Source organism: Thalassophryne amazonica, chromosome 13 (genome assembly GCF_902500255.1).
Source record: "Thalassophryne amazonica chromosome 13, fThaAma1.1, whole genome shotgun sequence".
In the NCBI taxonomy this organism is placed as follows: Eukaryota; Metazoa; Chordata; class Actinopteri; order Batrachoidiformes; family Batrachoididae; genus Thalassophryne; species Thalassophryne amazonica.
In genome coordinates, this window is record NC_047115.1 from 99,565,685 (window position 1) to 99,591,472 (window position 25,788).

General features: G+C 43.2%; 1 protein-coding gene across 1 annotated transcript in view; it reads right to left on the minus strand.

Annotated features, from left to right (window-relative positions):
* The window catches only part of vps8 (VPS8 subunit of CORVET complex), a 371,669-nt gene that overhangs the window by 338,444 nt on the left and 7,437 nt on the right, over nucleotides 1-25,788 (minus strand). The window contains exons 3-6 of the mRNA XM_034184542.1: nucleotides 24,583-24,713; nucleotides 10,994-11,090; nucleotides 9,746-9,778; nucleotides 5,882-5,936 (exon numbers count right to left, since the gene is read on the minus strand). Coding sequence (XP_034040433.1) covers nucleotides 5,882-5,936; nucleotides 9,746-9,778; nucleotides 10,994-11,090; nucleotides 24,583-24,713 — 316 coding nt within the window. The remainder of the gene's footprint in view (nucleotides 1-5,881; nucleotides 5,937-9,745; nucleotides 9,779-10,993; nucleotides 11,091-24,582; nucleotides 24,714-25,788) is intronic.

The window sequence follows — 25,788 nt, forward strand, 5'->3', positions numbered from 1 at the left end:
AGGGAAGATATGTATTAGTGAAGAGAAAATTAGAGAATGAACCTGTAACGCTGATAAATGTTTACGCACGTCCAGAAAGTAGTACACACTTCTTTAAATCCCTGTTTAATGTTACTGCCACAGAAACAGAAGGTACTTTAATCTGTGAGGGGGATTTTAACATAATCATGAATCACAACTTAGATACAAGCTTAAAGGGGAAAAAAACAGACATCAAAATTTGTAAAGATATCTTTAGAAATGGGAATGATAGACATATGGAGGAAACTCAATCCTTTGGAAAAGGATTTCACACATTATTCAGCAACACACAATGTCCATTCCAGAATAGATTACTTTTTTATTAATAAGGGGGATAGACATAGAGTGACCAAGTGTAGGATTGGGGGTGCTGACATATCGGATCATAATACCTTATTTCTAAAAATAAATTTGAATGCCAGGAAAATAGACAATTTGGAGAATGAATGTAGGAATACTTAATAACAAAAGACTGGTGGAAGATTTTAAAGAAGACATCAAACAATATATAGAGGAAAATAACAACGGGGAGGTGGAACCACACATTATATGGGACGCTTTGAAGGTGGTTGTTCAAGGAAAGATAATAGCTAGAGCCACAGTATTCAAAAAGATCAGAAGAGAAACATACTCAAAATACTCACTAACGCTGAGAGAATGAGAGCAACAATGTCAGAAAATGAACAATCCAGAAATACATAATCAAATCAGAGATATCAAAATGAAGATAACTGAATTATTATTAGATAAATATGGTAAGAAAAATATATATCTGAAGCAAAGTTATTATGAGATTGGGCACAGAGCAACTAAACTCTTAGCAAAACATATTTGAAAACAGCAAGCGGTGAATACCATACAAAGAATCAGAGACCCACATACCAATGGACTAATACACGATCTGAAGGGCATAGAGAGGATATTTAAGGAGTTCTATAAAAAATTCTACACACAACCACCTGCAGCAAACGAGGAGGAAGTAAGACACTTTTTAGAACAATTAGATTTACCATCCATTGGTTTAAGACAAAATGACAGACTAACAGCAGACATTACAAAAGGAGATTATTCAAGAGATCAATTCCTTGAAAAATAATAAATCTTCAGGAAGCGACGGTTACCCTGCAGAATGGTACAAAGTCTTTAAGGAAGAGTTGGTACCAGTACTCCAAACTTCTTTTAACTGGACTCTTAAAAAAGATAAAACACCACTAACATGGGCAGAAGCAATTATTTCAATTATTTTAAAACCAGGTAAAGATAGATGTGAAAATTATAGACCGATCTCAAGACTAAATACCGATTATAAAATATATACATCCATCATCTCCAAAAGAATAAATACATTTATAGCAGAATTAATAGACGAGGACCAAACGGGGTTCATATCAGGACGTCAAACACATGATATTCGTAGAACTCTACAAGTACTGGGTCAAGCTCAAAAAGAGAAACGAAGCTCTGTGCTGGTTAGTATCGGCGCAGAAAAGGCATTCAATTGTGTTAATTGGAAACTCCTCTATTTAGTATTAGAACAATTTGGTTTCAATAATAAATCTATACAATTGATTAAAACACTATCAAAAACCCTCAGCTAGAATAAAAATTAATGGAAATTTGATTGATAAAATACTGTTAGAAAGATCAACCAGACAGAGATGCTGTTTGTCACCGATTCTTTTTGCAATTTTTATAGAACCTTTGGCTCAAGCAGTTTGACAAAATAAAGAAATTAAAGGTATCACAGTTAAGAATGTAGAGCATAAAATTGGGCTTTTTGCCGATGACATAATAGCTTACCTCAGGCAGCCGGACACGGCGTTCCCCAATCTGATGAAGCTAATAGAACAATATGGACATTTCTCAGGATATAAAATCAATGTTTTTTTTTTTTGACCGTTGGGGTTTTACATAATTATTGTATGGCCTTGCCTTACAATATAAAGCACCTTGGGGCAACTGTTTGTTGTGATTTGGCGCTATATAAAAAAAAATTGATTGATTGATTGAATGTATCTAAAACTCAGATTCTAGCACTCAACTATCACCCATCGAGAGTGATCCAGAAATCATATAAATTAAATTGGAACTTGAAAACAATCAAATATCTGGGTATTATGATTACGAAAAACCTTTCTGAGCTATATACTGCAAATTATAAAACTTTAAAACAAGAAATACAGAAAGATACAACAAGATGGTCCACCTTACCATTAGATTTAAATTCAAGAGTAGATATAGTTAAACTAAATATATTACCTAGATTCTTATATGTATTCCAATCCCTGCCAATTGATGTTCCCCAGAGCCAGTTCATAGAGTGGGATAGAATGATCTCTAGATTTGTTTGGGGAGGCAAAAAACCTAGAGTCAGATATAAAACTCTCCAGCTACCTAAAGAAAAAGGGGGAACGGGTCTTCCAAAATTGAGGGAATACTTCAACGCTGTTCAATTGAGACCTATATATTGTTGGTGCAAGTCTGAATTTAGAGCAAAATGGAAGGATATAGAAAAAGAAGTAAACCAGATTCCAATTCAAAATATGGTTGGTGACCACCAGTTATTTAAAGAACTTAAAAATAGTATGGATCCAATCACAATACACACATTAGATCTGTGGTTTAAATTACTAAAAAAATATAAGATCTAGAATGACGTAAAAATATTAAAATGGGTAGCATGTGATAGCGATTTCAATCCGGCAAAATACAATCAAAGGTTTATACAATGGAAAGAAAAGGGAATAACTGCCTGGTTTGTGTTAGAAAATAAAGGGGAGCTGGTGAGTTTTGAAAATCTTAGAAGACAATTCGACTTAGATTGACACGAACTCTTTAGATATTTTCCATTGGGGGACTATTATAAAAAGGAGATCAAGTTGGATCCTTCCAGGAAATTGAATGATATCATCCGGATCATAGCTAAAGCATATCAGGGGAGTAACATAAAAATAATTTCATCATTATATCGAGGTCTGAATACCAACAACAACCATTCAACTGAATATATTAAGATAAAATGGGAGGAAGAACTTAATGTGGAAATTTTAGATGAGGATTGGCACAAAATGTGGAAGATACATCACTCATCCACTAATTCACGAATCTGGAGAGAATTTGCATGGAAGAATCTGATCCGTTTTTTATTACTCCAAAAATGAAAAGTAAATAGCTACACATACATGTACGACAGAAATGTTGGCGAGGATGTGGATCTTTTAATGTGAATCATTCTCACATTTTTTGGAAATGTCCAAAGATAAGTGTATTTTGGGAAATGATGTATAAGGAGCTGCAACGGATATTGCGTTATGAGGTGCCTAATACCTGTTTAGTGCTTTACCTATGTAAATTCTCAGACAAGACTGTTGCCACTGATGATGTGTATTTGATCAAAATATTGTTGGTGGCAGGCAAGAAAGCTATTACTAGGAACTGGGGAAAAGACATACCACCAACAAAAGATCAATGGATAACAATTGTGGAAGAAATCTTTTTGATGGAAAAACTGACACACGTGCTGAGGCTACAAGAACGACTGGACAGGCAGTGACGCAAATGGACCCTTTCTAAATCTCTAAACAATGACACTGGACCGGAATACTGACACCACCAACCACCATTCTTGACTTTCGATCGATCGATCGATCTATCTATCTATCGATCTATCGATCTATCTATCAACTTACAACACTTTAAGAATATGATGTACTCATCAGGCAGCCTACTGTTCACTTTATATGTTTTGGAATTTGCATTTGTCTGTTGTCGCAATAATTTGTTAATAAAAATTTAAGTGACAAAAAAAAAAAAAAAATCTGAATGTCGTCTGCAAAACAGTGAAAACAGACTTTGTGCTTTTTACAAACAGACCCAAGAGGGATCATGTACAAAGCAAAGAGAAGTGGTGCTAAAATTGAGCCCTGGGGCACGCCATATTTAAGAGGAGACACAGAGGAAGAGTACTGTCCTACATTAACAGAAAAACATCTGTTGAAAAGACAGAACTGAAACCAATTCAGCGCTGAACCCTTAATACCTATGTGCGTCTGGAGGCGAGTCACAAGGACACTGTGGTCCACTGTGTCAAAGGCTGCAAATAAATCTAAAAGCAGAAGAACCGCAGAGTTCCCTGCATCAACAGTTAAAAGAAGGTCATTAAAAACTTTTAAAAGGGCTGTTTCAGTGCTGTGTCTTAATTTAAAACCAGATTGAAGCTTCTCCCCTATTTCATTAAGATCCAGATAAGCCTGCAATTGATTTTTATATTACAAATGGCAATTTAGAGATCGGTCTATAGTTGGACAACATATTTGGGTCAAGATTGTTCTTTTTGATGAGCGGCTGGACTACAGCGTGTTTTAGAGCTGACGGAAAACAGCCACTTAGTAGAGAGGCGTTGACAAGTTTTATAGTCAGCTCACAAACAGATACAGGATTAAAACAATCAAAAACAGTATGACACACGGATGGATCTGCTGACTCCACCTCAGATACAGGAGATGATCTAAGATCAGAGAGTTTATCTCTGAAATAAGAGAAAATCTTCACAAAGGCTGGCCGAGGGCATAGCGATATTTCTCGCACGAGGATTAATGAGCGAATTCAGAATGTTAAAAAGAACCTGAGGTTAATGACAGTTTGAGGACACAAGATCTGACATGAATCTACTTTTAGTGGCTTTAGCTGCTTTAGTGAACATGTGACTGCCTCCTTATCGTCTCTAAACTCCAGTACACACGGACAGAAACTGACTCACACATGGACAGAGACTGAAAGCATGCTCCACATTGTCCCTGCCCCCCCTCCGTCCCCCATCACACACCCCATCCCGGCCCCCGCTCACGCCACTCCTTTCCCCCTCCGGGGGCTGTGCAGTTTTAACTGCGGTAGGTCCCCGTTCCTCCCAAGCTGGTGGTGGCGCGACTACGTGTTGCAGCGGCTACCACAGACTCACATCGCCTCAATTCAGAAAACGGACTGTTTCAAGTTCAGTGCACATAAACAATGTCAAATGTACATGTGTTGTCTTAATTCTGATGTGTGCCATTATTATGGTAAACAAGTAATAATTGTGGATTAATTGCTGTATCTTGTCTGTGGTAATTTGAGTGTGGACATAATCTCGTTGTTGTTGCACTTGTGATGACAATGACGATAAATCTCATCCATCATCCATCCATCCATCCATAAAGTCATTCCAGCAGTACTGGAGGATCCTCAAAAGAGGCCGAGTTCCAAAGACATCTCATCCCTTGTTAGCATCCAACTCTCCTGATCACAGAGTCCAATACGAAGCACCAGCACCATACGAACCCACGGCTTTGTTGTACTGAAAAAACAAAGACCTCTGTCCAGTAACCTGTTCTGCTCCATGAGCTCTTTACAGGCAGTCTCTCAGTCTCAAAAGCTGAAGACCAGTTCCATTAAATATGGACCTTTTGTCTGCCTTGGTGGTTTTCATCCAGGTCCCAAGCTGGTTCTACGGTGGGGCGGAGCCACCTTGAGCCAAAGGGAGGAGCTTTGCCTCAAGCTGAAACCATCAACATGCTGCAGCACTTTCTCACCGTCATTAAATTACTGAATTAAAGGAGCTCATGAGAATTCTACCAGCCAATGAACGGTTCAGATAAAACATGTGATCAGAACACCCTGAGCAAATAAATCACCCTGCACAGTTAACTCTCTACAAGGCAGCTGTGAAGTTATTCATGCCGTTCAACAAAGATACAGATATTCAATATGTTCATGTTAAAAAAAAAAATCAAATCATGTTTCATTAGTGTGATGGGCGAGTGAACAGATGAACACATTAAAAAAGTCAGGGGGTTCTGTCAAGTCCCTGTAAGTTTAGACTCACCAAAGACCAAAGCCAGACCATGTGACGTCCCCACAGCAATCACACTGGACACCGTCTGAGGAAAGAATTCACTTTAAGAATTAATCAAAGCTGCTATGGAGACACAAAAAAAAAAACATGTTTTCAGCCATTTTTACAGTCACAGCGGTAAACAAGCCAGACAGCAAGTGAGACCGTCCTCTTAGTCTAAGATGTCTTTTTGGGACCAGAAACCAATTAAAATGTCATTATAACATCCCTGCTTTGTAGAGTGTTGAAGGTGACACACTGAACCGGTAAAGAGGCCAAGGTTCTGACCCACAAACTGAGGACTGCAGCTCCCAAATGCACAACAGAACACTTAAAAAGCTGTCTGTCTCTCTGCCTGTGTGTGTGTTGTTTGTTTTTTTTTGTTTGTTTGTTTTTTATACCAGCACATGAACACACTTAGTTCACTGCCACACAAACTGAGTGTGACACACAACATTACTTTTGATCAGGGGTCTGTCTTAGGCCCCCTGCTTTTTTTCTCTTTATATAGCACCCCTTGGGCACATATTGCGGTGTTTTGGGATTACCTTTCACTGCTATAGAGATGATACTCAGTTATACATGCCAATAACTGCTGGTAATCTCATCCACATAAAATCCTTAGAAGATTGCCTTGCAGCAGTGAGAAGCTGGATGTATAGAAACTTGATACTTTTAAACTCTGATAAGACCGAAATGATGGTTCTTGGTCGAGTGAGACATCAGCATCAATTTAACCAGCTAACGCTCAGCCTAGGCTCATGTGTCATACATCACACTGACAAAGTGAGGAACCTTGGGGTAATTTTTGATCCTACATTGCCCTTTGACCTCCACATTAGAACTATTACTAGGACTGCTTTCTTCTACCTGCGAAATATAGCGAAGATTCGTCCCATCCTGTGTATGGCTGATGCTGAGACCCTGATTCATGTGTTTGTCTCTTCTAGATTGGACTACTGCAATGTTCTATTTTTTGGTTTACTGCAGTCCAGCATTAGGGGTCCCCAATTGGTTCAAAATGTGGCTGCCAGACTTCTGACAGTAAGCAGAAAGTTCAACCACATTACACCCATTTTGGCATCTCTTCACTGGCTTCCTGTCCCTGTGAGATCAGATTTTAAGGTTCTGTAACTAACCTATAAAACTGTTCACGGACTGGCACCTCCCTAGCTAGCTGACCTAATTAAACCTTACGTACCGGCCCGGGCTTTGTGTTCTCAGGGTGCAGGACTACTTTGTGTCCTTAGGGTGAATAAGAAGTCTGCAGGTCACACAGCTTTCTCTTATCATGCCCCTGTTCTGTGGAATGATCTCCCTGCATCAATAAAACAGTCAGATTCTGTATAGACTGTCATGGTTCGTGGTGGTGTGCCACAGAAGGTTGTAGGGCACACGATGCAGACTTGCAGACAGAGGGGTAGAGGTAATAAAACGCTTTATCAAAAAAACAAGCAAGGGTGCGGTACACGTTTAGGCAGTCAGCAGGGCAGAGGTAACAGGTAATCGAGAGGCACATACATGGTGAAAAAAACAAGCAAGGGTCAGGTAGGTTCACAGCATGGTGGAGATCAGAAAAACAGGCAAGGTGAAAATGAGGCAAGCAAGACTGTGGCAAAAGGCGATGACGTGAAAGGACTTCAACAAACTGGCAGGGGACAGAGACACAGTGAGGGCTTAAATACAGAGGGAGTAATCATGGTGTGACAAGAAGCAGGTGTGGGGAATGTTCTGGAATGGGCGTGGCCAGACAAGACAAGACAGGAATGACAGGTGGGCGTGATAGACAAAAACAACTAAGTGTAAGTGACACCACCCACAACCAATGGAAATAAACATCCTTAACTAGATGAAGTGAAAACCATAGAACAAGTAAAGTGCCCACATGACAAGAACCACAAAATAAAGAGCAGAAACTTAACCAGAATAGAACTCACCATGTGGCTAAAGAATACAGGGAAATATAACCAATAACTACAGTGAAAGGCAGAGAGCAAAGACTAAAGTAGAACTCACAAGTGGCAACAATAGAGTTAACAGATAATACAACATATGATTAAAAACAAAACAAACAAGTGATTCAACTAATGATTACATAATGAAAACAAACGCAGGCTGGACAAAAACTAGAACAGAACTGATGATGACCAAATTATAAAAGTAACACAATAGTGATAACAAAATGGCAGACAGACTACTGACTAACTAGAAAATAAATAATGACCAGAAAACAAAACCAGAGACTATGAAATACAGATAATGTAATCAAAAACTAAAGGAACATAACCAGATGATAAAACACTGAAGATAAATGATAAAGAGCAACCACAAACAGATAGTCAAAGACAGAAACAAGGCAAGGCGACCAAACCCTGACCAGACTCACTTCTTTTCCCTTTCGTATGGCTAGCATACTGGCATAGTATGTTTCTATGCTTTTTACTCTTTTTAATTCATTTTATTAGTAAACAGAGTGTGCCGCGGCCTCAACCATATCTAAAGTCTGGGTCTTTTAGTGAAGCTTAGGGCTAGTGGCTGGTGATCACCTTAGTATTTCTCTGTTTTTCTTGTTGTTTAATGCTGACAAATTATACAGTATTTGTTGTCTTTCTGATGCCTGATTCTGTTTTTTCTCTCTGTTTGAGGTGCAGCTCCATCCAGAGATGGCAGTGGGTGTTTACTCCTGCAGACCTCCCGTCCTGTGCACCAGCATGGACGCCCAAACATTTCCTGTATATTCGTATTGTCATTTATGTCTGTATCATGGCCCAAGCAGAGGGTCACCCCTTTTGAGTCTGGTCTGCTTGAGATTTCTTCCTCAAATCATCAGAGGGAGTTTTTCTTACCACTGTCGCCTGTGTTCTTGCTCTGGGGGTTAGTACGGTTAGACCTTACTGTGTGAAGCACCTTGAGGCAGCTTTGTTGTGATTTGGCGCTATATAAAAGAAAACAAATTGAAATTGAATTGAAAATCTCCAATTATCAGAAGACAAGAGAAGAGGTCACAGCATGAAATGATTTAAAAGGAAGTCACGTCTGGATGTGAGGAAACTGTGGTTTACAATGGCAGTGGTGGACACATGGAACAGCCTACCAGAGGACGCAGACAAATGAGGACAGTAAATATTATCGAGACAGCACTTGATACTGCAGTATGACCACAGAACACTCGACAGTGTCTGACTGCTTTATCTCCCCAGAGAGATCATTCCACAAAACAGGTGCATGATAAGACAAGACTCTGTGGCCTGCAAACTTTTTATTCACTCTACTTCTTACCTCTGGGAATAAACCGGAGACATGTTGGTAAAGATAAATGAAGTTGTTGTGTAGGTTTTTCTCGAATTTTTATGCCCTATCTGTTCCTGAATGTTAATTTTCTGAGATATCCACTTGGAAATCTCTATGCATCTCACTTGTCAAACTGAACTGTATCAACAAAATAAGGTTCTGATTTGTGCTGATAGTTTGTTACATTTTCTTCTTCTTGTGGTAAATGTACAGTGAGATTAAGTTATCTAATTCAATAAATGATTCCCTCTGCTGAGGATGTCACGTTTTCACTGTCTGTTAGCAGGATAACTCAAAAAGTCATAAACAGGTGACATTTTGGTGAGTGATGGATTTTATTTACAGCCAAAAAAGTACCGTGTTGATTCACCAATCACAACTGTGTGCTTACACATTTTTCCTGTTAGTGACTTAGTGACGAGTCTTCACCCTGGTGACAATGAGCACCTCTTGGAAAAAACACACACTTTTGTCCATTAAAATTTTGATTTGAGAAAACTGGCAACAGGGATCTAATCTCTCTTTCACTTCACCAGATAAAATGATGACAAAAGTCTTACTCACTATGGCGGTTGGGAGGCCGGCGTCCACTTTGTCCTGAGAAAACAAAACAAACTTAATTATGAGACTGAAGCAAAACAGATGAAACACTAACAGGTACGAGCCAGAGTCCAGCTTCATGGTGTACCGCCATCTGCAAGGGCCAATGAAGCAGTCATTCATTCATTCATTCATTCATTCATGCCTCTTATCTTTGACTCATCTGGATTTTCACCCAGACTTTAACTTTGTAAGGGCAGACTTGAAAATGAAAACTTTTGCTCAAAAAAGACCATTATTAAAGGGGTCATATAGTACAAAACTAGCACAACCCTGATACAACGCAGTCACCATCCAAAGAGTGAAAAATGCTGTGATAGTTTTAGGTCATATCGCCCGCTCCTAGTTAGTGGTCAACATTTATGCACCAGATTCATCCCAAAAGTAACTTGATTTTGTCTGAGTATTTTGTCTCACTGATGTTTCTGCTCCACCCCTCACATTATCATCAGCTAACTAGCAACAGTGCAGCAAAATAAAAGTCATAATACTGAGGAAAAGTCAAGATGAAATACACAATCGAACTGGAAAGTCGAAGCAGAATAAAAGAAGGGATCTTCCTGGGTACTGCAACCGAGTGACACTAACTCAGAACTTAGCCCGACAACTGACCCGGCTGTGAATTGGGCCGGATACTGGCATCCATCTTGGAGTGAGATTTCCCACTCCTAAATGACCAATAGGAGAACAGCGCTCGCGCAACACCAAAGTGAGGCTGACGTCAGCATCTCGGCCACCAACCAATCACAGGTTCGGAGAAAGAGGCCAGTATGTGGCCCAATTCAGTGCCGGTTATCGGGCTACTCAGAACTCTGCTCTGAGCCTTTTTTATTCTAAACACTGTTCTGGAGGTGCTGTGCTGCCACCTAGTGGACACTGGCACCAGCTGGATGGCTCAGAATTGTGCATCCACATCAACTGATGAATTTCATATTTAAACCTTACAGACTGTGCACAGTCTGTAGGTGCTAAGTTTCAGGAATCATCATTATTACTGTATCCAACCAACCTGTAACAAAGTTTTACTGTGATCTCTGACTACACACACACACACACACACACACACACACACACACACACACACACACACACACACACACACACACACACACACACACACACACACACACACACACACACACACACACACACACACACAGTGTTCTTGAAAAGTAAAACCAAAGCCAGTGAGTCGTAAATGTGTGTCCTTACAGCAGCAGACACGATCTGTGCCGAGATGCCTTTCAGCAAACTGTGGCGTAGAACAGACCCGTGCACGGTTGCAGTAAAGTCCACAACCCTCTTCTTCCTGTGCACAGGAACAAACCAGACGTGCAGAGTCAGTGAGACGCACTTGCACAAAAGTCATTTTCCACTTCAACATGAAGAAATGTGCAAACGTCTGCAGGCATTTTGAAAAGTCTCGCTGGAGAACATGGACATCTCCCACATCTTCATGTCTTCCACAGCGTATTTTTGAATGACAGACATCTTTGGCCAAACTCGAATGTTTTACTTGGATTAACAACACCAAGGTAGGAGCCCAAACAAACAAAGGCAGCAGAGGCACACAGGGCATCTGTAAACTATTCACAGCACTTCACCATCCACTGTTTGTTATGTCACAGTCTTATTCCAAAATGGATTAAATTCATTTTTCCCTAAAAATTCTACTCACAACACCCCATAATGACAACATGAAATTTTTTTTCTTTGCAAATTTATTAAAAATTAAAAAAAAAAAAACTAAGAAATCCCATGTACATAAGTATTCACAGCCTTTGCTCAATACTTTGATGCACCTTTGGCAGCAATTCCAGCCTCAAGTCTTCTTGTATATGATGCCACAAGCTTGGTGCACCTATCTTTGTGCAGTTTGGTCCATTCCTCTTTGCAGCACCTCTACATCTCCATCAGGTTGGATGTGGAGCGTCAGTGCACAGACATTTTCAGATCTCTCCAGAGATGTTCAGTCAGGTTCAGGTCTGGGCTCTGGCTGGACCACTCAAGGACATTCACAGAGTTGTCCTGAAGCCACTCCTTTGATACCTTGGCTGTGTGCTTAGGGTCATTGTCCTGCTATAAGATGAACCGCCACCCCAGTCTGAGGTCAAGAGTGCTCTGGAGCAGGTTTTCATCCAGGATGTCTCTGTACATTGCTGCATTCGTCGTTCTCTCAATCCTGACTAGTCTCCCAGTTCCTGCTGCTGAAAAACATCCCCACAGTATGATGCTGCCACCACCATGCTTCACTGTAGGGATGGTGCCTGGTTTCCTCCAAACATGACACCAAAGAGTTCAATCTTTGTCTCATCAGACCAGAGAATTTTGTTTCTCCTGGTCTGAGAGTCCTTCAGGTGCCTTTTGTCAAACTCCAGGTTGGCTGCCATGTCCCTTTTACTAAGGAGTGGCTTCTGTCTGGCCACTCTACCATACAGGCCTGATTGGTGAATTTTTGCAGAGATGGTTGTCCTTCTGGAAGGTTCTCCTTTCTCCACAGAGGAATGCTGGAGCTCTGACAGAGTGACCATTGGGTTCTTGGTCACCTCCCTGACTAAGGTCCTTTGCCCCCGATCGCTCAGTTTAGACGGGCGTCCAGCTCTAGAAAGAGTCCTGGTGGATCTGAACTTCTTTCATTTACAGATGATGGAGGCCACTGTGCTCACTGGGACCTTCAAAGCAGCAGAAATGTTTCTGTCCCCTTCCCCAGATTTGTGTCTCCAGACAATCCTGTCTCAGAGGTCTACAGACAATTCCTTTGACTTCATGCTTGGTTTGTGCTCTGACTGTCAACTGTGGGACCTTATATGTAGACAGGTGTGTGTCTTTGGAAATCATGTCCAATCAACTCAATTTACCATCAAGGATTATCAGTGGAAACAGCAGGCACCGTAGCTCAGGTTTAAGTTTCATGGCAAAGACTGTGAATACTTATATACATGTGATTTCTTTTTTTTTTTAATTGTAATTAATTAGCAAACACATTAAAAAAAAAAAAAAAAAACTTTGTTTCATGTCATTATGGGGTGTTGTGAGTAGAATTTTGAGGGAAAAAAATTAATTTAATCCACTTTGGAACAAGGCTGTAACACAAAATGTGGAAAAAGTGAAGCACAGTGAATACTTTCTGGATGGTCTATAAGCACAGACTAGCGTTTAATTTCTCATCAGTCTGACCCAGAAAACACAGACCAAAGTCAGCGCCCTCTGAAGTCATGTGAGAGTTCTAAGATAAAAGTATATCTGAGCTGGTGTTTGTTAATCGCACTGAGAAGGTCATAGCTGAGTCTCTATCACTCCCACACCACAACTGCAGGAGCAAAATCTGCAGGTTTTCTGGGCTTACGATCTGGAAGGAGACCTCTGAGAAGACTGAGAAAATACTGGAGAGATTGGTCAGTTAAAATAATCTACAGTATTATATTCAAAGTATAAAGTGGGGGAGGTGATGGTCTCATGGTTGGGGCGTTGGGCTTGAGACCAGAAGATCCTCAGTTCAAATCCCAGTCTGACTGGAAAATCACTAAGGGCCCTTGGGCAAGGGCTTTAGTCCCCTAGTTGCTCCCGGTGTGCAGTGTGTACCTTGTATGGCGGCACCCTCACATCGGGGTGAATGTAAGGCATTATTGTAAAGCGCTTTGAGCATCTGATTTTCTGGTTGAAATGATACATAAAAATGGGTGTGTCCTTATTGTTGGTGATTTTAATGTTCATGCGTGTTGTCCTGATAATTCAGTGGTGAATGACTTTTTGAACCTCACTGACTCTTTTAATCTTGTGCAGTTTGTGTCTGGACCCACACGAGATCACCGACACACACTTGATCTTAGCAAAAAAAGGAAGGTTCTCCAAGCTTCTGCCAGTCACAACAATGCGGTGCAACCAGGTCAGGACAAAACTTGAAGAGAAAAGGAACGCCGGTGCAACACAGATGTCTGCGCAATTAAATACATTTATTCAAAGGTGCATAACAAAAGTAAAGACTGATGTTTCGATGTAAAGTTACAGCTTCATCAGAGTCCTTCAACACACTCTTGAGCTTGTTGTATTGTGTGGTTTGTCCGTTTTTAGCTTAGAGACTTGTGAGGCAGTCTTTCCTGATGCCTGTATTCCTGGAGGCTGCTCTGTCTTGTCACACAGTTAAACCTGCTGCTCAGTTCTCGGCCTCTTTTCATCACCGATGTGTCCTTCCTGAGTCCTATGTCCAGTCCAGAGGAGCTGAGCTCATGGTTTCACTCCATCTGCCAGACTGTTTTAGATGCTGTGGCTCCGTTAAAAATCAGGCAGCCTAAAGGCCCGGTCACACGGCACTTAACCAAGGGCAACGAAGCCCTAACGAAACAAGAAATCTGGACTTTTGTTGGCATCGTTTAAACTTCGCTCAGCTTCATTCCTGCAGCTGGCACTTCATCAGGATTTTTAAGCTGTTGAAAAATTTTAATGAATGCCACCAAAAACCTCAATTTGCCCATATTTTGTTCTGCTGTCATTTGCTTAGTTTTTGTAACTTTAGCATTTAGTTTGACTTCGTTCAGCCAGCTGAATGTTTTCGCACAGTGTAAAAGCCGGTTTGTGGGCGCTGCTGGTGTGTGTGCGGTGTGGGGCTGCGTGTGATGTGGCGAGTGCTGCCCCGGTCATGCAGCGGTGCTGGCCGGCCAGGAAGAATTTGTCGGCCTCTCCGCCAGTGCACGGCAGCCCATGATCGTGGTGTTGGCCAGTGCTGTGCACGAGGAGAGAGCTGCTGCACTAAAAGTGCGTCCGGAGCTGCAGCATTCTGTCCATGAGCTCTGAAGGGCTTGCTGTCCTCAAGCCTCTGCAGACAGAAGAGCCTGCTGCCCCTGTCAGCGTCTGGAGCGTGACTGAGAGCAAGACAGAGGGCGAGACAGCGAGAGAGGGGGGAGCAGAGGAGGAGGAGGGGAGGACAGCACCATGGAAAGGAAAGTGAAACCTATTCAGAAAGTTTTTTATTTAAACCTTTAGCACAGGGGTGGCCAAGTTCGGTCCTCGAGAGCCACCTTCCTGACACTCTTAGTTGTCTCTCTGCTCCAACACACCTTAATCCAATGAAAGGCTCGTTAAAAGTCTGCTAACGAGTCTTTCATTGGATTCAGGTGTGTTGGTGCAGGGAGACAACTAAGAGTGTCAGGAAAGTGGCTCTCGAGGACCGAACTTGGCCACCCCTGCTTTAGCATCATCACAGTTTTCAGTAGAATGCTGTAGATATCAACATGCTCTACCAAACGTGCACGAGTACATGCACATTTCAGGTGTACAGACAGTGATTATAGTTTTGGTATTTGAGAGATTTGAGAAACATTTGGCATGTTTGCAGTGTGTATAATTTTGGTGGCTAGTTGTGGCTAGCATGTGTGGTGTGGTGGTGTTTTTTTTTTTTTGTAAAAATGAGGCGTCTTATGAATGTTGAAGAAGCGCTTCAGTTTTTATTTATTTATTTATTTTTTTAATTGGAGCAAGACTGAGCGCAGCGTGTCGTCAGACAGTGAGGATTCTGAAGAAGATGATCCCTGTTTTGTTCTGGACGAGGAACCAGAGCAGGTGGATCCACCGACTCTCAAAGTAGGTCGGATCACGTACTTCTGTTTGCTTCGTCCCAGGGAAGAGTCCTGGAACGCAGAGATGCAGACACACACCGCTCCAACAGTGGCTCCAGGCGCGTCTTGTTTAAAGCGTGGAGATCAGTGTTCGCTTGGGTTTCTATTTGTTCCTCTTTCATTCCTTTTGTGCTCTTGATTTGCAGGCTATTCAGTGATGGGACAAGTCAAAAGCTCATTCATCAACCTTTTCTTGACAACTTTTTTTACATTTCCCCTTTGTTCAGCATTTGTCGTTGCCGTGTGACTGGGCCATAAAACTAAATCTAAGCCCTGGATAAATTGACACGACTCGTGCTGTCAGACCTGAGTGGAAAAAGGACAAACTGCAGGTGTTTTTTCAAACACTAAGGGACTGCTGGTGTCATCAAACAACTGTGAAAAAAAAAAAACATTTGTCTGATATTCTGTCAAACTGTCACAGACCTCATGTTCTGTTCAAGACTAGGGACTCAGTTCTTAACATCGCGCACACGTCTGTATGGAGACCTCCCTGATGTCTGTCAAAACCTTCTTCACTTTTTTATTAACCAGGACTCTTCTATTAGAGCTCTTATCTCACCTTCTGCTGATGTCCCCTGAGTCTCTGTCCCCTGCTCTGCTGTCTTTGACCACTTTGAGACACTGATCGTGACCTTTGGTCCCACTCAGCTAGATCACTGTATGTGGGGGTTAGTGTGTCCTCCATCACCTGTCTCCAGATGGTACAGAACGCTGCTGCCCGTCTTTTAACCTCCACATGTAAATATGAGCACGCTTCCCTGTTTCAGCCTCACTCCACTGGCTGCCCAAACAGTTTAAGATTCATTTTAAAATTCTTTTGTTTTTAAATCCCTGAATGCTCTTGAACCGCCCCCTCCATCCAACACCCTTATAAACCCGCCCGCTCTCTCAGCTCAGCTGCTCCTGAGTGTGTCTGAAATGAAGTGGAAGCTCAGAGGGGATCAAACACTCACTGCTGTGGATCCAAAATGATGAACCGACCTGCCTCAGTACATTAGATAGAACTCATCTCTGTCTGATTTAAAATCTCTAAAGAAAACCGATCTCTTCTCTTTGACCTTTGACACCTACAGTAGTGTTCAGAATAGTAGTAGTGCTATGTGACTAAAAAGATTAATCCAGGTTTTGAGTATATTTCTTATTGTTACATGGGAAACAAGGTACCAGTAGATTCAGTAGATTCTAACAAATCCAACAAGACCAAGCATTCATGATATGCACACTCTTAAGGCTATGAAATTGGGCTATTAGTAAAAAAAAAGTAGAAAAGGGGGTGTTCACAATAATAGTAGTGTGGCATTCAGTCAGTGAGTTCGTCAATTTTGTGGAACAAACAGGTGTGAATCAGGTGTCCCCTATTTAAGGATGAAGCCAGCACCTGTTGAACATGCTTTTCTCTTTGAAAGCCTGAGGAAAATGGGACGTTCAAGACAATGTACAGAAGAACAGCGTAGTTTGATTAAAACATTGATTGGAGAGGGGAAAACTTATACGCAGGTGCAAAAAATTATAGGCTGTTCATCTGATTGATGACTGACTGATAACTTTCTTAAAGCTAAAAACTGACAAAACTCAAGCCATCCTCATCGGTACCCCACATCAACCCAGTCCTCCTCCCTCACCAGTATTCCCATTCTCTGCCACAACATTCCCCTGTCCACCTCCGTCACCAACCTTGGAGTCAGATTTGACCCACATCTCACCTTTGACACCCACATCCGCCACCTATGCAAAGTCTCCTTCCATCACCTCAAAAACATAGCCAAGCTTCACCCCTCCCTTTCCCAACCAGATGCTGAGAGGTTGGTCCATGCTTTTGTCTCCTCCAGGTTGGACTATTGCAATACGCTCCTCGTCGGGACCCCTGGTAAAAACCTGCAAAAGCTGCAGCACATCCAGAACTGTGCCGCCCGGGTCCTGACGAGGAGGCGCAAGTTTGACCACATCACCCCTCTCCTCAGATCCCTCCACTGGCTGCCCATCAAATACAGAATAGAGTACAAACTCTGCTTCCTGACTTATCAGTGCATGCACGGAACCGCCCCTGCCTACCTCAGTGAACTCCTCACCCCACACACCACCTCAAGATCTCTCCGCTCCACCACCTCCTCACACTGCCTTCACCAACCCAGGACCAGACTCTCCACCATGGGAGACAGGGCCTTCCAGGCAGTGGCCCCTAGGCTCTGGAACTCCCTCCCAGAGACCCTGAGGGCCCCACAAAGTGTGGAGGCCTATAAAAAAGGCCTAAGGACATTGTTATTTCAAAAGGCCTTTTAGATATCTTATCGTTTGAAATGATTTTTGAAATCTGTTTTAATTCTGTTTTTAAATCCTTGCTGTAGCACTTTGAGATTTCTTTGAAATGTAAGGTGCAATACAAATAAAATGTATTATTATTATTATTATTATTATTATTATTATCTACAATGATCTCCAATGCTTTAAAATGGACAAAAAACCAGAGACACGTGGAAGAAAATGGAAAACAACCATCAAAATGGATAGAAGAATAACCAGAAAGGCAAAGGCTCACCCATTGATCAGCTCCAGGATGATCAAAGACAGTCTGGAGTTACCTGTAAGTGCTGTGACAGTTAGAAGACCGATGTGTGAAGATAATTTATTTGCAAGAATCCCCCGCAAAGTCCCTCTGTTAAATAAAAGACATGTGCAGAAGAGGTTACAATTTGCCAAAGAACACATCAACTGGCCTAAAGAGAAATGGAGGAATATTTTGTGGACTGATGAGAGTAAAATTGTTCTTTTTGGGTCCAAGGGCCGCAGACAGTTTGTGAGATGACCCCCAAACTCTGAATTCAAGCTACAGTTCACAGTGAAGACAGTGAAGCATGGTGGTGCAAGCATCATGATATGGGCATGTTTCTCTACTATGGTGTTGGGCCTATATATCGCATACCAGGTATCATGGATCAGTTTGGATATGTCAGAATACTTGAAGAGGTCATGTTGCCTTATGCTGAAGAGGACATGCTCTTGATGTTTCAACAAGACAATGACCCCAAGCACACTAGCAAACCAGCAAAATCTAGGTTTCAAACCAACAAATTTAATGCCTCGCAGATGTGAAGATATCTTGAAAAACTGTGGTTATACAACTAAATACTAGTTTAGTGAGTCACAGGATTGATAAAAAAGCAGTTAATAATAGCCCAATTTCATAGCCTTAAGAGTGTGCATATCATGAATGCTTGGTCTTGTTGGATTTGTGAGAATCTACTGGTACCTTGTTTCCCATGTAACAATAAGAAATATACTCAAAACCTGGATTTATCTTTTTAGTCACATAGCACTACTATTATTCTGAACACTACTGTATTAAGACATTGGCTTCATTCATTGACTGGATTTTATCTTATTGCTTTAATAGTATGGTTGTTATTTTTACTTATGTTTTATGTCTTTTAATTATGTCAGTTGTATTTTGTTTACAATTTTACATCTTATGTGAATTATGTCTTTTATGATGATTTTAATTTATTCTTCTGTACAGCACTTTGGTCCACGCTGGTTGTTTTAATGTGCTTAAATAAAGTTGGTTGGTTGGTTGATTGCCTAAAATTGGTTCTCCTCCAACCAGTGCTTCTCTCACCTGGAGAGAAGCACTGTCTTCCTCCTTCAGCTTCCACCATCTGATCCTTTGTTGAACTCTCACTCTCCTTCCCCCTTTTTTTTTTTACCTCTCAAGTCATCCTACAAACAACCATCCTATGCTGTCTAACGACACTCTCTCCTGCCACCACCTTACAGTCTCTAATTTCTTTTAGTCTGCATCTCCTATACAGAATGTAGTCCACCTGTGTGAACCTTCCTCCACTCTTATGTTACCCTGTGCTCCTCCCTTTTCTTAAAGTAGGTGTTCACCACAGCCATTTCCATCCTTTTTGCAAAATCAACTACCATCTGTCCACATTCCTGTCCTTGATACCATATCTACTCATTACTTCCTCATCACCTCTGTTCCCTTCACCAACATGCCCATTGAAGTCTCCTCCTATCACCACTCTTTCATGCTTGGGTTCACTCTCCACCACCTCATCTAACTCACTCCACAAATCTTTCTCCTTCGCCTCACAACCTACCTGTGGGGCATATGCACTGATGATATTCATCATCACCCCTTCAATTTCCAACTTCACACTGACCACCCTGTCAGACACTCGTTTAACCTCCAACACACTCTTAACATACTCTTCCTTTGCGCCATGCGGCTCCACCGCGACGCACGGAATTCCTCCGCACGTCTGTCTCAATGTGCCGAAAAAGTGGTGATGTTCACGTCTTCCGCAATTCCTGTGCTAGTCAGAGGACGTCCCGGATAAAACACAGCATCCAGTTTGGAAATGAACGGCACATTCCACTGTTACAGGAGTTTTTGTCATGGAAAGAAGAGCGGAGGAATTCCGCGCGTTGCGGTGGAGCCGCATGGCACAAAGCAACGCCGTGATGAAGCCTCACAGGACATGTTCTGGCATGTCCAGACTCATCCACAATTTCTCGGTTAGTCACATGACTGAAAACTCACCGACAGCCGTCTGAAAGCCATCTCAAAGCTGTCCTGTGAGACCAACATGGAGGTGGTTTTGTCCCGCGCCATGAACGGCACGGTGGCGCATCCGTCCGCTTTTCTTTCCATGAAAAAAATTCCTTTAACAGTGGAATGTGCCGAAAAAGTGCTGATGTCCACGCCTTTTTCCTTTTTTTGTGTAAGTCAGACGACGTCCCGGATCAACAAAGGCTTCACGTTGGAAATGATCTGGTTGATTCAGCCTGTCGATCGGCGCTGGGAGCGCGGCGCGCTCTCAGCAGCTGTGGGCCGTCCTTAAAGTGGCAGTAACACTCCTTAATCTGTGTAATCCCCACAAAATCGTCCCTGAAAGCCATATTAATTTTCCGAACGGTGTCCACCTGGAGGTCTCTCACAGTTTCTGGAAAAAAAATGATGCAGCAAAGCTCCAAATCGTTCAGACATTTATTCGCAATAAAAAAAACGACGAGAGGGGTGGACCAGTGCTCACACAAAGCCTGCTCACAGGCAAATGATGCAACTGACAGGCGTGAAAAAATTCACGCATGCGCACGAAGGTTCAAGCTTGGCTGATGCAATCACACGTGATTCAAATCCATATAGTTTTTGAAAAAAACAAAAAGGTCTGATACTTTTTGGACAGACCTCGTATGTAATATGTAGTGTAATATATGTAAAGTGACTTGAGTGCACCATAAGTTAAATTATTGCACTAATAAATGCAGCAGGTAGTGACATGATTATTGTCCTGGTTGCTATGGTCACCACAGTACTAGCATTGATCATTGTACATTGTTTGATCATTTGACATGTTTATTATTTTCTCCAGGAACCAGCACCTTATTGTGGTGGAGAGGTTTGTGTACTGTTATGAACCTGAGAGCTGTGTTGTCTAGAGCCTTTGTGCTCCTGGTAGGGTCTCCCATGGCAAACAGGTCTCAGGTGAAAGGCCAGACTAAGAGTGGTTCACAAGACACAATGATAGAAAGAGGTAGAGGAAATGTGACCCGGCCCGGAGAAAGCCAGGGGCCCTCATCTGGAGCCAGGCCCGGATGTAGGGCCCGTCAGGAAGTGCCTGGTGGCTGGGCTTGCCATGGAGCCCAGTCGGGTACAACCCGAAAAAGCAACGTGAACCTTCCATCCCCACCCTGTGGACTCACCACCTGCAAGGGAAACCGTTGGTGTCGGGTGTGACGTCCTTTGGGTGGCAGTGAAAGTCGAGGGCCTCGACGGACCAGATCCAGGTGGCAGGGGCTAGCTCTGGGGGTGTGGAACGTCACCTCACTGTGGAGGAAGGAGCCGGAGCTTATGCGGGAGGGGGAGTGATACAAGTTAGTTACGGTGGGCCTTGCCTCCACGCACAGCCTCAGCTCCAGAACCTTGATAGGGGTTGGACCTTATTCTTCTCTGGAGTTGCCCAGGGGGTGAGGCACCGGGCGGGTGTGGGGATACTCATGAGTCCCTGGCAGAGAGCCACTACGTTGGAGTTTACTTCAGCAGACAAGAGGGTTGCCTCCTTGTGTCTTTGGGTGGCGGGGGGGAAAACTCTGACTGTTGTTTGTGCGTATGCACCGAACAGCATTTTGGTGTATTCGGCCTTCTTGGAGTCCCTGAATAGAGTCCTGTATGGGGCTCCGGAGGGGAACTCCATTGTTCTGCTGGGGGACTTCAACACACATTGGATGAGACGTCTCTTCAACACTGTGTTGTGAATTTCTCCTCTGTGAGATCAATAAAGTTTATCTATCTTGAGGTCTGGGACAGTGCATAAGGAGTGGCAAACTGGGGTTGTGGTCCCCATATTTAAAAAGGGGGACCAGAGAGTGTGTGCCAACTACAGGGGCATCACACAACTCAGCCTCCCTGGTAAAGTCTACTCCAGGGTGCTGAAAAGGAGGGTTCAGTCGATAGTCGAACATCTGATTGAAGAACAATGCGGGTTTCGTCCTGGTCGTGGAACAAACGACTAGCTCTTTACTCTCACAAGGATCCTGGGAGGTGCCTGGGAGTATGCCCACCCAATCTACATGTGTTTTGTGGACATGGAGAAGGTATATGATCGGGTACGCCGGGAGATACTGTGGGAGATGCTGTGTGAGTATGAAGTGAGGGGATCCCTTCACAGAGCCATCCAATCTCTATACTCGCAAAGCGAGAGCTGTGTTCAGGTGCTCGGCAGTACGTCGGACTCGTTTCCGGTGGAGGTTGGCCTCCGCCAGAGCTGCGCCTTGTCACCAATCCTGTTTGTGATATTCATGGACAGGATATCGAGGCGTAGTTGAGGGGACGAGGGTTTCCGGTTTGGTGAGCTCAAGGTCTCATCACTGCTTTTTGCAGATGATGTGGTCCTGTTGGCTTCATCGGACGGTGACTTCCAACACTCACTGAATCGGTTCGCAGCCGAGTGTGAAGCGGCTGGGATGAGGATCAGCACCTCTAAATCTGAGACCATGGTTCTCAGCAGGAAACAGATGGATTGCCTGTTCCAGGTAGGGAAGGCAGCCTTGCCCCAAGTGAAGGAGTTCAAGTACCTCGGGGTCTTATTCATGATTGAGGGGAAGATGGAGTGTGAGATTGGCCGGAGAATCGGTGCAGCAGGGGCGGTATTGCATTCGCTCTACCGTACTGTTGTGACGAAAAGGGAGCTGACCCAAAAGGCGAAGCTCTCGATCTACAGGTCAATCTTTGTTCCTACTCTCACCTATGGTCATGAGTGTTGGGTCATGACCAAAAGAATTAGATCATGGGTACAAGCATCCAAAATGGGCTTCCTCAGGAGGGTGGCTGGTGTCTCCCTTAGAGATAGGGTGAGAAGTTTGGTCATCTGTGCGCAGCTCGGAGTAGAGTTGCTGCTCCTTCGCATTGAAAGGAGCCAGCTGAGGTGGTGTGGGCATCTGGTGAGGATGCCTCCTGGGCGCCTCCCAAGAGAGGTGTTCCAGGCACATCCATCTGGGAGGAGACCCCGGGGAAGATCCAGGACTAGGTGGAGAGATTATATCTCCAGACTGGCCTGGGAACGCCTCGGGATCCCCCAGTCAGAGGTGGTCAATGCGGCCCAAGAAAGGGAAGTCTGGGGTCCCCTGCTGCAGCCGTTGCCCCCGCAACCCGAACCCAGAAAAGCGGCTGAAGATGAGTGAGTGAGTGAGCATTATTTTATTATTTATTCTTACTTCAATTAATAACTATAGAACAATCTCGCTTATATGCCATGCCAGTAAGATTATGCTTAAGATCATTCTCTGCAGGATAACGAGGAAGTTAAGAGATATCTGCATCACAAGCAGGGTATATGAAACATCGAGGAACACGCGATCATATCTACAACCTTCAGATGTTAATTTGCAAGTGCCAAGAAATGCAGCAGGATTTGTATATCTGCTTCGTAGATTACGCAAAGGCTTTTGACATGCCAGATACAACCAACTTTGTTCCATAATGACAGTGATGGGATTCCCACCACATGTGATACTGTTAATCAGAAACATGTACTGTGATCAACAATCAGCAGTCAAGCTTGAGTGTGGAACAACTGGTTAGTTTAACATAGAGAAGGGTTTCCGGCAGGGCTGCATACTTTCTCCAGCGCTGTTTAACATCTATACAGAAGACATCAAGCAAGAAGCCATGAAAGAGGAATGCTCAGAAGGTTATGATCTTCTACATGTAGGAGGGCAAGTCTTAGGTGATCTAATATATGCAGATGATGCTGCGCTTGTGTCGAAGTAAAGATCTGGTTTGAGCAGACTCATTGAATCAGTGAGAAGAGAAGTGAATCACACGGCCTTAAGATGAATGCAAAAAAGAGACCAAGGTTCTGGCAGTGTCAAGTGAACAGGATGATGAAAACACACAGCAAATATCAATTAATGGATCTGTACTGGAAGAAGTGGACCATTTTAAGTACCTTGGTGCAAAGATCCAGGGTGACGGTGATAACAGCAAAGAAATGTGTCTTTCCAGTGGCCACCTATGCCTGCGAGACCTGGGTACAGCACAAGTTGGATGAACAACACATCACAGCCTTCAAAAATAAGTGCTACCGAAGGATCTTGCGGGTCCCATGGACTCAACACTGCACAAATGACAGTATAGAAAAGGACAAATGACTGGTTGCTGCACTATGTGAGGAAGCAGAAATTGCCACATAAAGCGGCAGGATGGTAAGGAGAAAAGAGTGTTAGAGTCTTACATTCCTGGAAAGAGAAGAAGAGGAAGACCAAAATGCAAGTGGGAAAAGACTATAATTGATATGTTTGGCTCTATGGAGCAAGCAAGGAGGATGGCAAAGGACAGAAAACAGTTTCAAGACAATGTCAGGGAAGCCACATGACGATTCTTACTTATTTTATCGGTTGCCATTGTACAGCACTTGATTTCACATATTGCGGTGTTTCATGTTCAGTTCTGGTTCGATGTGGTTTGGGTATTTATTTAGTTTTTGTGTGTCTGTTGCAGAGATTTCTGTATTTTTTGCACTTGTTTTTATTTCTTTATGTTTTGTGTGTGCAGTCTTGATGTTGCACATCAATTTCCTAAGGGACAGTAATAACATTGAAGGGTTGAGGGTCTGGACCCCCTGCAGACCGACAAGCAGACTTTAATGTCATACCAAGAACTGTGTGTGTGTGTGTTCCTGCCTCTTGAGGTGCACTGGGTCTCCACTGTCAGAGCTGGTTAGAGACGAGGTGTCACAGGAGTGTGCATCGATGTTGTCTGCATTCAGCATGCACGAGTCCTCCAACACAAAAGGTTCTTCTTCATCATCAAGCTGCAGAGACACACCGAAGACACACAGCACAGGACACGAAACAAACACAAAGTCACTTACACTTAGGTTCATCTACCAGGTTTCAAAATGAGCTGAGTCTGAAAGCGCCGTCCTCAAACATCACCATCTATGTTTCATTAAACCATAACTAGATGACCCTCCATCCCTCGCAGAGATTACGAAGGCCTCAGAGCAGTTGAAGAGTGGCAAGGCTGCAGAAATTGATGGTATATCACCAGAGATTTGGAAGCATGGGGGCCCCACCCTACTCGCCAAACTCCATGAACTCCTCACCTGTTGCTGGGAGCAAAGCAAGCTACCACAGGATCTTCGCGATGCAGTCATTATCACCTTGTACAAGAACAAAGGGGGAAAGTCTGACTGCTCTAACTACCGAGGTATTACTCTGCTGGCCATCGCAGGCAAGATCCTGGCTAGAGTGCTTCTAAACAGACTTGTTCCCTCCATAGCAGAGGACCACCTCCCAGAGAGTCAGTGCGGTTACAGAGCCAACAGAGGCACTACCGACATGGTGTTCATCCTTCAGCAACTCCAGGAGAAATGCCAGGAGCAGAACAGAGGGCTGTACATAACGTTCGTTGACTTGATGAAAGCTTTCCACACTGTGAGCAGAAAGGGCCTATGGCAGATCATGAAACGCCTCGACTGTCCACCTACGTTTCTCAGCATGATCATCCAGCTCCATGAAGACCAGAATGGCCAGGTTCGATACAGAAACGACCTTTCTCAGCCTTTCCCCATCGCCAATGGGGTGAAACAGGGTTGCGTGCTTACACCGACTCTCTTCAGTATTTTCATCAGCATGATGCTCCAGCAGGCCTTTGAAGACCTTGACAACGTCGACGGTGTCTACATACGATTCCGCATGGATGGCAGCCTGTTCAATTTGAGGCGCCTGCAAGCCTACACAAAGACACAGGAGCAACTAGTCTGAGAGCTGCTGTTTGCTGACGATGCAGCACTTGTTGCACATACTGAACCAGCGTTACAGCGTCTCACTTCCTGCTTCGCAGAAGCCGCACAGCTCTTTGGACTTGAAATCAGCCTGAAGAAG